General features: G+C 38.4%; 1 protein-coding gene across 21 annotated transcripts in view; it reads right to left on the bottom strand.

Annotated features, from left to right (window-relative positions):
* MLLT10 (MLLT10 histone lysine methyltransferase DOT1L cofactor) overlaps positions 1-12,907 on the bottom strand; it is a 188,659-nt gene extending 175,752 nt beyond the window's left edge. For 13 of the 21 annotated variants that reach the window (XM_039877527.1, XM_039877532.1, XM_039877535.1 and 10 more), the window contains exons 1-3: positions 12,476-12,719; positions 12,159-12,318; positions 9,607-9,686 (exon numbers count right to left, since the gene is read on the bottom strand). In XM_039877527.1, coding sequence (XP_039733461.1) covers positions 9,607-9,686; positions 12,159-12,318 — 240 coding nt within the window. In that variant the 5' untranslated portion in view covers positions 12,476-12,719. Of the gene's footprint in view, positions 1-9,606; positions 9,687-11,335; positions 11,570-12,158; positions 12,319-12,449; positions 12,792-12,813 lie in introns of those variants that run through there. The other 8 variants (XM_039877541.1, XM_039877543.1, XR_005656040.1 and 5 more) reach the window with 7 other exon arrangements.
* Positions 12,908-13,472: the final 565 nt, after the last annotated feature.

Genomic DNA, 13,472 nt, shown 5'->3' with positions numbered 1-13,472 from the left:
CTTAACAGATCAGAAAAGGTTGCTGCAGTAAAACAAGCCCAAAAGCAGTGTATCTTAGACCACATAGCATCAGAAACTGAAGAACTTTAGGTACCAGGTATTCGGGGTAGGGAGTTGTACATGTACAGTGGTGTATGTATCTAGGAGGGATGGGTTCCGGTGAAGCTAAAAACAGGAGGGATTGAATATAATCTAAAAACAATCAACACTCCCCTCCCAATTTCCTTCTTCACTACGAACTACTGGGTACCTGTCTCTCCCTCACCCTAGAAAACTGCAAAAAGGGTAAACAATGAAATTTGGACTTGGGGACACAAGGCACATCTGAGGAAAGGGGTATCATACTGAAGGGGAAAAAAAAAAGAATTATTGAAAATCTAATTCTGAATAGTGAAATTCCAGCAACTACCTGGCTCAAAAAATATTGGTAACCTGGCTGGTCAATCCCAAACAAATGACTGAAAGATTTTTCTCTGAATAAACTAATCAGTTGGTGGTCTCCTAATAAAAGAACCCAGCTAGATGGCCTATAATGAAGCCAATCAGCCAACAATCCCTGCCCACACACAGAGCTTCCAATCAACTCATTAGGAGCTTGATAGCTAGGAGTCGCCAGATTTTAAAGCAAAGTCTTTAACAAGACAGGCCAAAACAAACTGTACAAAGAAACTAAGGAAAAAAGTCCCAGAAGCAGAAGAAACTGAATTAAACAAAAACAACCCTCTGATGCATATCCTCATAGTTAAGATATTGCATCAAAGAAAGAAAAACATAAGATAAAAAATGAAGAGCATTCAGAGAGCATAAAAGCCTTTGGAAATTAAAAATGTAATGGAATTTAGAAATATAAGAGTTGGAAAATAAAGTAAGGCAATGCCTCAAAAAGCAGAAAATGAACAAAGACAAAATGTAAAAAATCAGAAGATTAGTTCAAAAGGTCCAACATCTAAATAAACATACGGGAAAAAAAAAACAATGTCAACAGAACTGAGGAAATTATCAAAGAAATAATATAAAAAAATTTCCTTTAGCTAAACTCATGTTCTCCTCCATGATTTACCAAATCAAAAGGGCCACTTGTGTGCTCAGTACAATGAGTGAAAGAAAGCACACTACCATGTAAAATATCAGAAATAAGCTGGATAAAGAAAAAATACTAAATCCAGAGAGAACAATCACATACAAAGAATCAGAAATCAGAATTTCATGGGGCTTCCTTCTCAGAAACACTGAAAGCTAAAAAGCAATGGAGAAATAGCTTCAAAATTCTGAAGGAAAATGACCACCAAACACAAATTCTATTCAGCCAAACTATCAATCAAGTAAGATGGTAAAGCTAATTTTATCAAAAGCATAAAATCTTTAAAAATTTACTTCTCACACACCTTTTTCCTATGACGCTGCTAGAATACGTGCCCACCAAAACAAGGAAATAAACCACTAAAGATGAAGAAATAGGGTTGTGAGGGGTTAAAAAACAGGGAACCCAAAATAAGCGAGAAGTAAAAAAACTCCTAAGATAATAGTGAAGGGAAGTTCCAGGCCTAAAGAGAAACCAGTCTTGATGGGAACAGGGAGATAGTATCCAGAAGAAGGTCCAACGGTTTAAAAAGGAGGAAGAGGGAAAGGTGGAAGAGGAGAGAAATGAGGAGGCAGAATAGGGAGAAGAGAAGAGAGGGAGAAGAGAAGAGAGGGAGAAGAGAGGAGGCAAGAGAGAAGGGAAAGAAAAAGGGGAGAGAGGAAGGAGGGGGAGAGGAAGAGGAAGAGGGAGAAGGAAAAAGAAGAGACTGAGAGGGAGAGAAAAAGAAGGTAAAGAGAAGAAAAGGAAAACTGAATTTACAGACTACCTGATTCATTAACCAAATGCAAGATTAGATAAAGAAGCAACTAGAGGGTATATAAAAATATAGCCTTATAATAAAGAATACAAGAAACATGAAAGTACAAGACAATTATTAATCTCAAGGAAAAATACAAAAAAAAAGAATATATTTGGCTCAGAAATTAACCAAATAGTCATAATAATGTAAATCTTACTATTTAACATTACCGATTTAACCAAAATTTGTCATACACTGAAAAGCAAACATCTAAAAATGATGTCAAAAATAGCTTATACATTCCTTTTAGAAATACAGAAGTAAATACCAGAAAGAACAGCCAAAAGGGGTTTCCTCTAGGTCATGAGATGAGGGTTCTAGAGTCAAGTAGCAAAGTACTGCTTTGTGTCTGAGAGAAGACTCTGGTACTACCTGACTTTGACTATGTGCATTTATCACATGGATACCAACATAAAAATTAAATCTTAATGAAAAATGGAATAAACAGGTACTATATGCTAGGGAATGTATCTAGGTACCTTTACGTTTTCATTTTTCTTACTAGTTATACAGACTGGTTAGGAAAGGATACAAACAGGTATTAAACACTTAAGTTATGCCAAGCTTTTCTCATAATAAAAGAAAGAGGAAATCAAGAAGAGAGACTAGGGAAGTTGGCTACGTGCTGTTTTACCTATGGTGGGAAGCACGAAATCTATTAACTTGTTAAAATCTCCTCTTTCAAAGTTATAAGGAACTTAGAATGCTATACTGAATTTTTAAAAAACAAGTATTAGATACAAAATCAGTAGTAAGAAAAAATGTTAGCAAATGTTTAACTTTGAAGGCATTCCACTTAACATATATAGGCTAAAAAGCTTGTACAGAAATAAAAAGAAAAAAAGTTATATATATAAGATAGATAAATCTAAAAATAATTTTAATTATGTAGATAAAGGTAAATCTCCAGGTGGCAGAAATTAAAAACAGAGTACTTAAAAGCTAAAAGAATGTACATTAGTTGAAGCTAAGGCAGTCGATGACAATATCAGATCTACTATAAACCCTAGAGGCTGGGGTTTACTATGACTCTAGCATAGATCCTAAATGTGCACAAGAGCTCTAAATGGGCTCCCTGCATAAGGACAGGAGCTGGTAAGGGCCTATCCAACCACCAAAGGGGAATCTATCCTAGAAAAACACTAAGACTAGAGAAGCTGCACTGAAGTGAGACACATGTTCTGGACATGAGTAGAAGAGTCACCCTAGAAAAACAGGAAACTCAAGCTTATGCTGAGAGAGAGTGTGAGGCTCAAAATCCATTATATAAAGGGGCTGGAATCCAGTCCAAGAAACACTGGGTAAAAACTGGTCTGCAGGAATGAACCCCTCTGGGCAAAGTGTGACAGTCTACAGGTTACAAACCCCAAATTCATTTTCTCCTTCCTGTCTACTAAGAGAATTCCAATTTTATTCAGTTCATCAATGAGCCCATATTTTGTGGTCTCTCTAACAATTAAGAGCCAGTAAAAGTAAACATAAATTGTCAAGCGGGGCTTCCAGGAAAGCTTGTTTAAGAGGATAATTCAGCTGGAAAGAGAACCACTTTTTAACCTTACCCTCCCCCTTCTTTCTGCCTGGAACTTCCTTCTGCAGTGGTAAGGACTACAGTTCCAGCTGCCATACTGTGACAGTGGGACAACCCTGAAAACGAAAACCATGTGTTAAGGTTTGTACAGTCAGAAGAGAGAAAAAGTCTGATCCCTAATGACTTCACAGAACTGTCATGAAAGCTTTAAAATGCCTTTCTGAACTTTTTTTAAAGAAAAGAATTTGTAAATTTGTAAATTCCTAATTTGTAGGAATTTAATCTGGCCTTTTTTTTTACTAGCAGCCAAAGGCAATTCTTAACAATAACAGAAGAAATGCAAAAATTCCCCATAGTAACATCTTCGCAAACTTAGGTTAGAGGAAAATGATTCTTAAGGAAGACAACAACTCCAGATGATTAGCTCGTAGTCAAAAATTTCAAAGTATATGAAGATATCTGCCACCAGAGTAACAAACAAAACAAAGAATTCAAAATCTGAGTTTTAAAATAATTTTAAATAAAGGAAAAAATGTAATCCTTAAGGCAATAATAGCAAGATACTATAAAAAAAAGAAGTAAATTGAAAAATAAAAATAGAAATTCTACATGATTCACCCAGAAAAGAAATTCACTAATTGGGTTGATAAGCATAAATTTGAAAGCAGAGTCAAAGAGATTATGTGTAATGCAGAGATAAGGCAGAAAATATAAAAAAGAAATTAAAAGCTATGAAGAAAAAGATGGGAATCCCAAACATACACTTAAGTAACAGTTTTAGAAGAAAATATAATGCGAAGGTGATAATATCTGAAAACAGGAAATTTTCCAAAATGGGAAAAAAGCAGTGAGTCGTCCAAATGAAAAAGCACATGAACTCTCAAGAAGGATAAAACGGCTGTCAATAAATTTCCTATTCGCAGAAATAAGCACCAGAAAACAAGCTAGAATAATTTTTCAGTTACAAGAAAATAACAATTATCCTAGAATTCAAACTAGCATACAAGAGAACAAAATTATATTTAGACATAAAAAGAATATATAGCTTTCTTAGCCACAGACTCTGAAAATTTTTCTTTTCAGAATTTTTTAAAGCAGCAAGGAAAACATAAAGTAGCAAGGAAAATGAAAAACTGGGTTGAGCAAAAACATGAGTAGTGTTAAACCTAAATTATAGATGATTATTTAAAAAAATATTAATTTGGGAGATTAAAAATACAGCTGAATTAAAATATAGACAACAATGAAGATTTTGAAAGGGAAAGAGTAAAAGGCATCCTAAGATACTTGGATTTGTTTAAAAGGAGTATAGAAATTAGTTTTTTAAAAAATATAAAGTATGCGTCTAATCTCAGAAGCTAAGCAGGGTCGGACCTGTTTAGCACTTAGATGGGAAACCACCTAGGAAGACCAGGTGCTGTAGGTGTAAAAAATAAAAAATAAGGAAAAAAATATATATAAAGTATGAATATTAAAATTCTAAGGGCAAACACTAAAAAGAAATAGAACATATAATCTCCAGATCGGTATAGGATTTTTTTTAAGGAATAAAGAACACTCAATCACCCAACTGAAGAAAAAGAGGGGAGAGAAAAGTATGGTAAATAAGTAACATAAAATTCTGGAAATAAGCCCAAATGTATCAATCATTACTATAATATAAATAAATTAAACTTGCCTATTAATACAGATTCTCAGACTATATTTTTTTAAATATCAAGCTTCAATATTTGTAAGGATGTTCAGTGCAGCACTATTTGTGATTATGAAAAATTGAAAACCTAAATGACAATAAGAGAATTAAATTGCGGTATATTCTGTGACAAAATACTAAAAAGCAGATAATAATGAACTATATCAGTATATATCAATGTAGCTATATTATAAGTTGCAGAACGCACATACAATATGGTACCATTTCTGTAAAATAATACAATACTAGATGGTATGTATGGATCCTGACACATAAGTATTAAAACATAGATGGTGATATGTACAGATATATATATAAAAAATACACACAGGAATATTATTCTGCCATAAAAAAAGAAGGAAATCCTGTCATTTGTGACAATACAGATGGACCTTGAGGGCATTATGCTAAGTGAAACAAGTAAGAAAGAGAAAGACAAATACTGTATGAACTTACTTCTGGAATCTAAAGAAACCAAACTCTTAGAGAAAAGACTGGTGATTGCCACAGGCAGCAGGTATAGGCAGGGGAAATGGGTGAAGGCAGCCAAAGATAAAAACGTCCAGTTATATAAGTCAAGACCTGGGGATGTAATATACAGCAGACTTACTGTAATTAACAATACTGTATTGTTCTGTGTATTTGAAAGTTGCTCACAGTAAAAACAGTAAATCTTAAAAGTTCTCATCAAAAAAAAATCCTCATCAAAAGAAAAAATATTTGCAACTATATGAGGTAAAAGATGTTAACCAAACTTATTGTGATAATCATTTTTCTATATATATACATATACCATAATGTTTTACACCTTAAACTAATATATCTCAACTATGTCTCACTAAAACTGGAAAGAATATATAGAAGGGCCTGACACTAAAGGATAATTAGTTGACTCAGACTGAGGAGAGTACAGAAAGTACTTCAATTTAATCTTTTATTATTCTAAGAAGGGACTATTTGAAGCAAATATGAAAAGGTAACATTTGTTCGTTCTAGGTAGAGAATACATATGTACTTATTTTACATTCTATATTGTTCAGAACTATTTGTAATAATTAAATACATATTAATATAATTAAAATTAAATATAAATATAATATAATCGAGCATATAATTTATATAGTTTTACAGATTTATAGTGACTTGTTTGCATTATGCATCTTCCTTAAACAAAAATTAAAATGGTACAACCTGAGTTCAACCCCTAAAACCTCGCTTTTGATTTCACCCAGCAGTTCCTCCTGTCAGAAACCAGGAAGAACTGCAATAAAAAAAGGCAGAGCAGTAGGAAAAATTAAGGCTCACCTCCTGTAGGGAAAGAATAGTCTTTCATTTAGAACTTGAATAGCAATACCTAAATAACGCAAATTCTTAATGGGCTTTTGGCCATTTTATTTTTTGCACGATCCACTTTCAACATGTTTTCAAAGAATACTTAAAATATAAAATATTCTCTCTGTATCTCATTAATATCAAATAAGCAGATGAAATTTCTCACAAATCTCTTCAGCCTGTGGTAATTAAGAAATAAATACACATTAAATACAAAAATAGTTATAAGAATTTTGAAGTTCAACCACTATGATGATTAGTAAATAGTCTAAGTCTAATCAAAATTTTTCAGTAAAAATACGTATTCATACCTGAGGTGAATAAAGCAATTCAAGTACTTTCTCGGAAAAATGAATGCCTATCTACAAAGAGCTTCCCTTAAAAACCAAACTTGCCCTCAATCCCTGTCTACTTTTATTTTCCTCTTTCCTTACTTTTTCAACATTCAATCTAATCCTACAATCCCTACTCTTCAATGCCCTACACAATGAGCATTCTGCCCAAACCAGAAAAATACAATTGCTGTCTTGAAAACTTTTCTTAGTCCAGCATCCTTAGCAGCAATGTCACTATCATTCTCTCCTGAAAAACCAACTGTCCATGCTGCTACTGTACTGTATCAATTATTCTCTCCTGAAAAACCAACTGTCCATGTTCCCGATTGTCCATTATCCATCCTTGGTAACCTGTTCTCTTATTCTCCCATTTGTGGGTATTCACCACAGCTCTTCATTACTTCTCTCTAACAAAAAATATCATTTGGTTCCCAGTCTTCTACATAGCTCCAACTTTAACTTGACTCCATTATTTTAGTCCTAAATTTCCAAATTCTATTACTATTTATGTAATAGTATCGCCATTCCAGAATGATCAACCTTGACATCTCAGAATCATCTTTGATTATTTCCTTTCCGTTACCCAACATTCATTTCATCCTTCAAAATGATCCCTCCCTTCTGTTCTACTCCCTCCATTTCTACTCTCACATTTTTACAGTGATAGCATCCTAAGTCTTTCCGTTTCCAACCTCATCTTTCAAATCCATTCTATATACTACCAAACTACAAGTAGTTTGGTAGTATACTAAAGTATTGCTTTACTATTCTGGAATTTTACTCTTTAGTATCTGTCAAGGTACCACCAGCTCATAAATCCCTCTTCTCTGAAAAATGAGCTATCCCAAACCCACAGAGATCTCCCTGTGTCTGAACAATTCAACCCTACTGTCTAGCCATGCTAACTGGTCTAGAGCTGGGCAACTCATCCAAGACAAGCCACAGGTTTTGCTTTTGTCTTTTTTTCTCTCAAAGGATCATGAGAGCCAAATTGAGACTTAGTCTCTTGAGATAGGAGATAGAAAATATGAGGAGCTGAAACGTGGCCATCTTTTACTACATGAGGCAACATATAACACAGTAGTTGAGAGATTAATCACAGCCCAGACTCCAACTAGATATGTATTTCTCTTAAAACTATGATGTCCTTATCCATAAAATGAGAACAGAATATCTACCTCATAGATGTGATAGGACAATTAAAAGAGATGATGGGTATTGAACATTAGCACAGTATCTGACATTGTAAACAGTCAAAAAAAAGTCAGTGATTAATTGTTGAAGTAGCAGAGAAAATCGGCAGAAAAGAAAAGAACAAAGCAGACACGGAGAAAAACAGAAGTAAGATTAAGACTAATTCGATTTCCTTTCTAAGACATGCATACATTTCCATGTTTGAGTTCTTAGCTCCTATATCCTTATAATAAAATGCCCTTGTCTTTGCTTACTTAAGCTGGAGTTTTGTTTCTTACAAAGGATCTTACCTTCTATATTTATACTCTACAGGAATTCAGAAAAGGTGTAGCTCTTTAAAACTTTTAATTGCCCCACATCCCACCAAAGAAAGCTAAAATAAAATGTGTTCTTCTATATATTTTTTTCTCCTATATACTTTTTAAGATAACTACACTGTTCACCTAGATATCTTGACCATGCCCTCGGAGAGGATAAAAAGAATAAAACAGGCAACAAGTGGCATTTGAGGCAAATAATGCTGGTAATTCTACCACTTCCCATTCATGTCTTTATCACTCCCTCTCTTGATACCCACTTTCTAATCTTTCTCTGGCCCGGAATCTACTGTGACACCCATCGGAAGAGCCTTACATTAACTGTCAGTGTTTACTAATAAATGAAAGCAGACCTTTCGTTGCTTGGAGACCCATCAACTACAAATGATAACATGTTACAAAAAGGCAAAAAAATAAAGAGTAGACCTATACATACCTCATTGAGTCCTAAAATTTTTATGATTGATTTCACCCTCCATTTGCTAATTCCCATTATTCTAATGCTAGAATAACTATAATTCTGCTACAGTGCATCCTCACAAACAGAACATATCAATACTGCTCTGAGTTTCACTCAACCACTTGCCCAAGCAAAAATAAAATATTCCATTTTTATTATACATATAGAGAAGTTAAAATGTTTGTTTTTTACCTTGTCAAATTCTCTAGTCAAAACCAAAAGGAACTATCACATTGCAAATGGTAATGCTTTTATGATTAATGAAGATTAAATCTATTTCTCCCTGATAGTTTCATCTGTTCAACTGGAAAAATCCTTTGGTCACAAAAAATAAACATATCTCCCTCATTCTTACAGAGGGTTTACAAAAGTGTTCAGAAAGAAGGTAGCTAGCCAAGTTAAAAAAGAAAGATCTTTATGTTGCTTTGCCAAAGGGGCTGAATATCTGAAAATACTGAGCGTTCAAAGTTAAACCACACATGTGTAGATGTACTAAAATTATGAATTGTTAAATTCTTGTTTCTTAATTCATTAAACAGAACTTGGCAGAATTATCAGTGTAACTTCCTTATGTTCTAGTGCCATTATATTCTAACTCTGGCCAATTTAACTTTCAAACCATTAAGCAGGGCTAATAAAGCCCAAATACAACTTCATATTTCATCTGCTCAAAGTATCAATCAACATATACTTATGTGCTTCAATTTGTTTTTCAGATTTTATAAAATCGGTTTAAAACTGCAAGTCAATATTTGGCCCAAATTCAGTATTTGAACAAAAGACTGACAACCCTTCAAAGGGAAACATGAGTGTGTAGCATCCTAAGCTCAGTAAAGTATTTTAATGTTTTTGATAAACAGTCCTTACCACTCTGGCTGCTCTCTCCTGAGATTCACATTTCCTGCAAAACCATGGTCCAGTGGGTACTTGAACAATGCCATAGCAAGCTGTTGGAAAATAAAATGTTTTAAAATATGTTCAGATTAAAAAAATATGGAAAATCAAGTGCCCTTTCAAAGCCCAATTATCTCTTAAATTATAAATGTGAACTGCCTGCTTTGTAAAGAATTAAAATATTTTGTATTTATACTTATCACATATATTACGTAGTTGAATTGTATGATATAATAAAAATGTTAAAATGCCAATCTTTCGTTTCGTTTAAGTATAAACACTACAAATCTTAATTATTCTTTTATGATGGAAAGAATATTAGGTAAAATTTAACACATAATTAGATTTTTACATAGGCTTAGAAATTCATTAATTCATTCCTATATCCTGCAGTTTAAACAGTAAGCATTTTAGATAAGTCTAATGAAAATATTTCCAAATCATGAGCAACAGATATTGCAGAAAATGGAATGTAAAAGTGAAATGCTTCTATATATCGAAAATATCCAGAATAGGCAGATCTATAGACACAGTAAGTAGATGAGTGGTTGCTTGGGGAGTTGGGGAGCAATGGGGAGTAAAGGTTAAAGAGTCCAAGGTTTCTTGTTAGGGTAATGAAAATGTTCTAAAATTGATTGTGGTAATGGATGCAAAACTCTGTGAGTACACTAAAAACCCATGAATTTTATACTTTAAATGGGTAAATTGTATGGTATGTGAATTACATCTCAATAAAGTGTTACCAAAATAAGTGCATATTTCTAAATATATAATGTGAATGTTCCAACAAGTGGTCTGAGTATATATCACATATCTAAGTCAAATTGTTTGAAACTTTGTTAATATTTATTAATATTATATTTATTAATAAAATAATTAATACTTTTCATTAATATTTGTTAATATTTTACATTACTATTAACCCAAATTGAAGTTTTCCCCAAAACCTAAAAACACGAATATCCAGTTGACATTCTCAAATGACCTTGCTCGGAGGAAACTTCAAAGTATCTTAAATATTGGACAGCACTTAATATAAAATCAGCAGAAATTCTGAAAATTCCAAAAGCTAACCTTCTAATCCCTTTTAAAACTTGTAAAGATGTCAGAGTAAAAATATTCCGAGAAACGAAGCATCAGTGTCCAAAATCTTATATTTTAATTCAGAAGTATTTCTCGAGAAGAAAAACTTAAGATTTAAATGAACATTTCCTATATCGAGAAATGAGATTACTTATCAAAACTTGATAATTCATAAGACATTCCTCGACAAATGCCAATGAACACTGTAATGGAAAACTATATACCAGTTTTCTAAGACCTTAAAATCAGTGTCTAGTTTCAACACACATTGTTTTTACTACTTAAAAACATAGGTGTGCAAAATTCCTCTTCTTTAAAAGACAATGAGAATGACTGCATTCTCAAGTTAATTCACTACTTCCGAAGTCTCCCTTTCCAGTTCTGAGCTTCCATCCTATAAAGAGTGCACTTTAGCCCCTTACATCCACTACTCAACGCCAGATTCAGTAATGGGAAGGGGGCAGGTTGGTGAATAACAGGGAGTATAACAGCCAACAAAAAATGATCAAGGTTGTTTCAGCCTCAATTCCTTACCACATGAAATGGAAAAGGTGAGAAATTTCAATGTCCAGAAAACTTTATTAGTGTCCTCGGCTTTTAGTATATCCAAAAAACTCACCGAGCAGAAACACCCAGAACTAAACTAAGATGCTGCCCAAGTCATTGGCGGCACCACCACCTTCTCTTCTCTTCAGTCACTAAAGCTGAGGAAGTGGCCTGACGCGGCCACTGAACAGCCTCATCCAGCAGCGCAGGGCAGCTCAGCCAAGCTACTCCTGCAGCAGCGCGACTGCGGCGGCGACCTTTCGCCGTCTTCACCGCAGGAAGCTCCCCGTCCACAGCAGCAGCAGCGTCTCCGCCAGAAAGCTTGGGGTGTAGCAGCGGCGCCCCCCTCCCTAATCTAAAGCGGCAAGGCGACCCCCTTGCCCCCTCCCCCGCCCAGCCCTAGAGCAGCGAGTGGCGTTCGGAGCCTGATTCCATGCCACAGGAAGTCCCCAGACACACTGCGGCAGAAGGGAGCGGGCACGAAGGGGGAGGGGTCTCCACGTGCCAAAACCCACACCTACAGTCACCGTGACACGACCGAGGGGCGCACGCCCAGCCCCCCCGCTCCCTACCCCGAGGCCCCGCACCCACTTTTCTCCAACCACCGCCTCAGAAAGTCTCCGGACCCACGGCTCCCGGCGCAGGCGGCGGCCAAATGACACTTGAGAGAGTGAGCGCTGAATCACATGACAGTCCAGGCCACACGCACTTTCTCCCACATGCACAGCCCACACCCCCCGCGCCTCGCCGCGGACCCTCCGAGTCCACCCCGGGCCGCGGAACGGGGCGGGGCGGGGGGAGGGGCGGCAGGGAACTGGCAGTTGCTGCCAAGGTGGGGGAAGCGGTGACGGTTGGGAGCAGGCCGGGTTCGGCCCGGCGGACGGTTGGGTGTTTACCTTGATGCACCGCGACGCTGCAGCCGTGCCCGTCGCAATAAACCAGCGGGTTCTCGGCCCAGCCTCTCTCGTCTGAGCAAACGCAACAGCCTCCAATCATCTCCTTCATACTATGGGAGACCTCGTCCTCCAGTGACACGGGCCGGTCGCTAGAGACCATCTAAGAGGGAGTTGGGGGGACCATTAAAAAACACATGCAAGCCAATTAGTGCTGCCCCCAACACAGCCACCCGCGACCCAGCTCCCTCCCGGTGCCCCAGGCCCCCGCCCGCCGCTCGGCCGCTCGCTCACTCGGGCTTTGCCGCTCAGTCACTCACGTTCCGCACAGGAGTCAGGAGCCATGTCCTTGCTGACTCCCCCCACCTCCCCTCCACCGCCTCCTCCGCCTCCTCCTGGTCTTCTCCCTCCCCACCTCCACCCGGCCGCTAACGCTGGAGCCCGGAGAGGGCACACATAATCAAGTAGGCCTCCGCACAGGCGCACTGGGGGGGCTCCCGCTGGGCCGGGGGCAGCGAGGGCGGGGACGCGGGCTGCGCTTCCTCCTCCGAGCGTCACTCGGCGTGCGCGCCCGCCCTGCGGCCGGCGTGAGGGAAAAGCCAGGAGGAGGCGAGGCCTGCGTGCGCGCCGCCGCGTCCGACGGGCAGCCCTAGCCTACCTCCTGGCGTTGCCCCTTGCCGGCGCCTCTCGCCGCCGCCGAGGTGTGCTGGGGGGTGGGGACGAGTGGAGCCGGCGCCGCGCCGAGACTTGAACGAGCCAACGGGAGGGCGCGGGGGCGCGCACGCGGGGGCGGGGACGTTGGGTCTGCAGCGCCGGTCGCGCGGCGGCGTGTGCACGCCTTGAAGAGGCCTCAGTGGGAGGGGAGGAGGATGCTGAGGGCCGGGGACAGGGCGTTCCTGTCAGAGTAGCTGGAGGGGACTCCCGGGGGCACCTCCCCGCCCTGGGAACCTACATACCGGCCTTTTCCTCCAGAACTGGCCCGTGGGTAACAAGGCTGTGGCAAGTATGGCAGCTTCCATGAAGAGTGCAATGAAGCATGGCTTCCTGCAGTTGGCCCTGCTAACTTCACTGTACTGCCGCAACCTCTCCACGCATTAAATTCACCTCCTGGAGACGACCCAAAGTTCAGCCAGTGGAAGGGCGACCAAATCTGCCGCCCATTTACACACCACGTTGGCACCAGTAACAACTGGAAGTGCATCAGAGACAAGGTCAAAAGCCTGGACTCGGTTTATACGCGGAAAGGGAACCCTAAGGCTCCCCTCACCTTGCCTTGTAGGAGTACAAATGCTTGTTAATCAGGAATTAGCAATACTA

Source organism: Pteropus medius, unplaced genomic scaffold (assembly GCF_902729225.1).
Source record: "Pteropus medius unplaced genomic scaffold, Ma_sr-lr_union100, whole genome shotgun sequence".
NCBI classification, from domain to species: domain Eukaryota; kingdom Metazoa; phylum Chordata; class Mammalia; order Chiroptera; family Pteropodidae; genus Pteropus; species Pteropus medius.
Note: the sequence above shows the minus strand (reverse complement) of the source record. Positions and strands in the feature narration are given on the sequence as shown.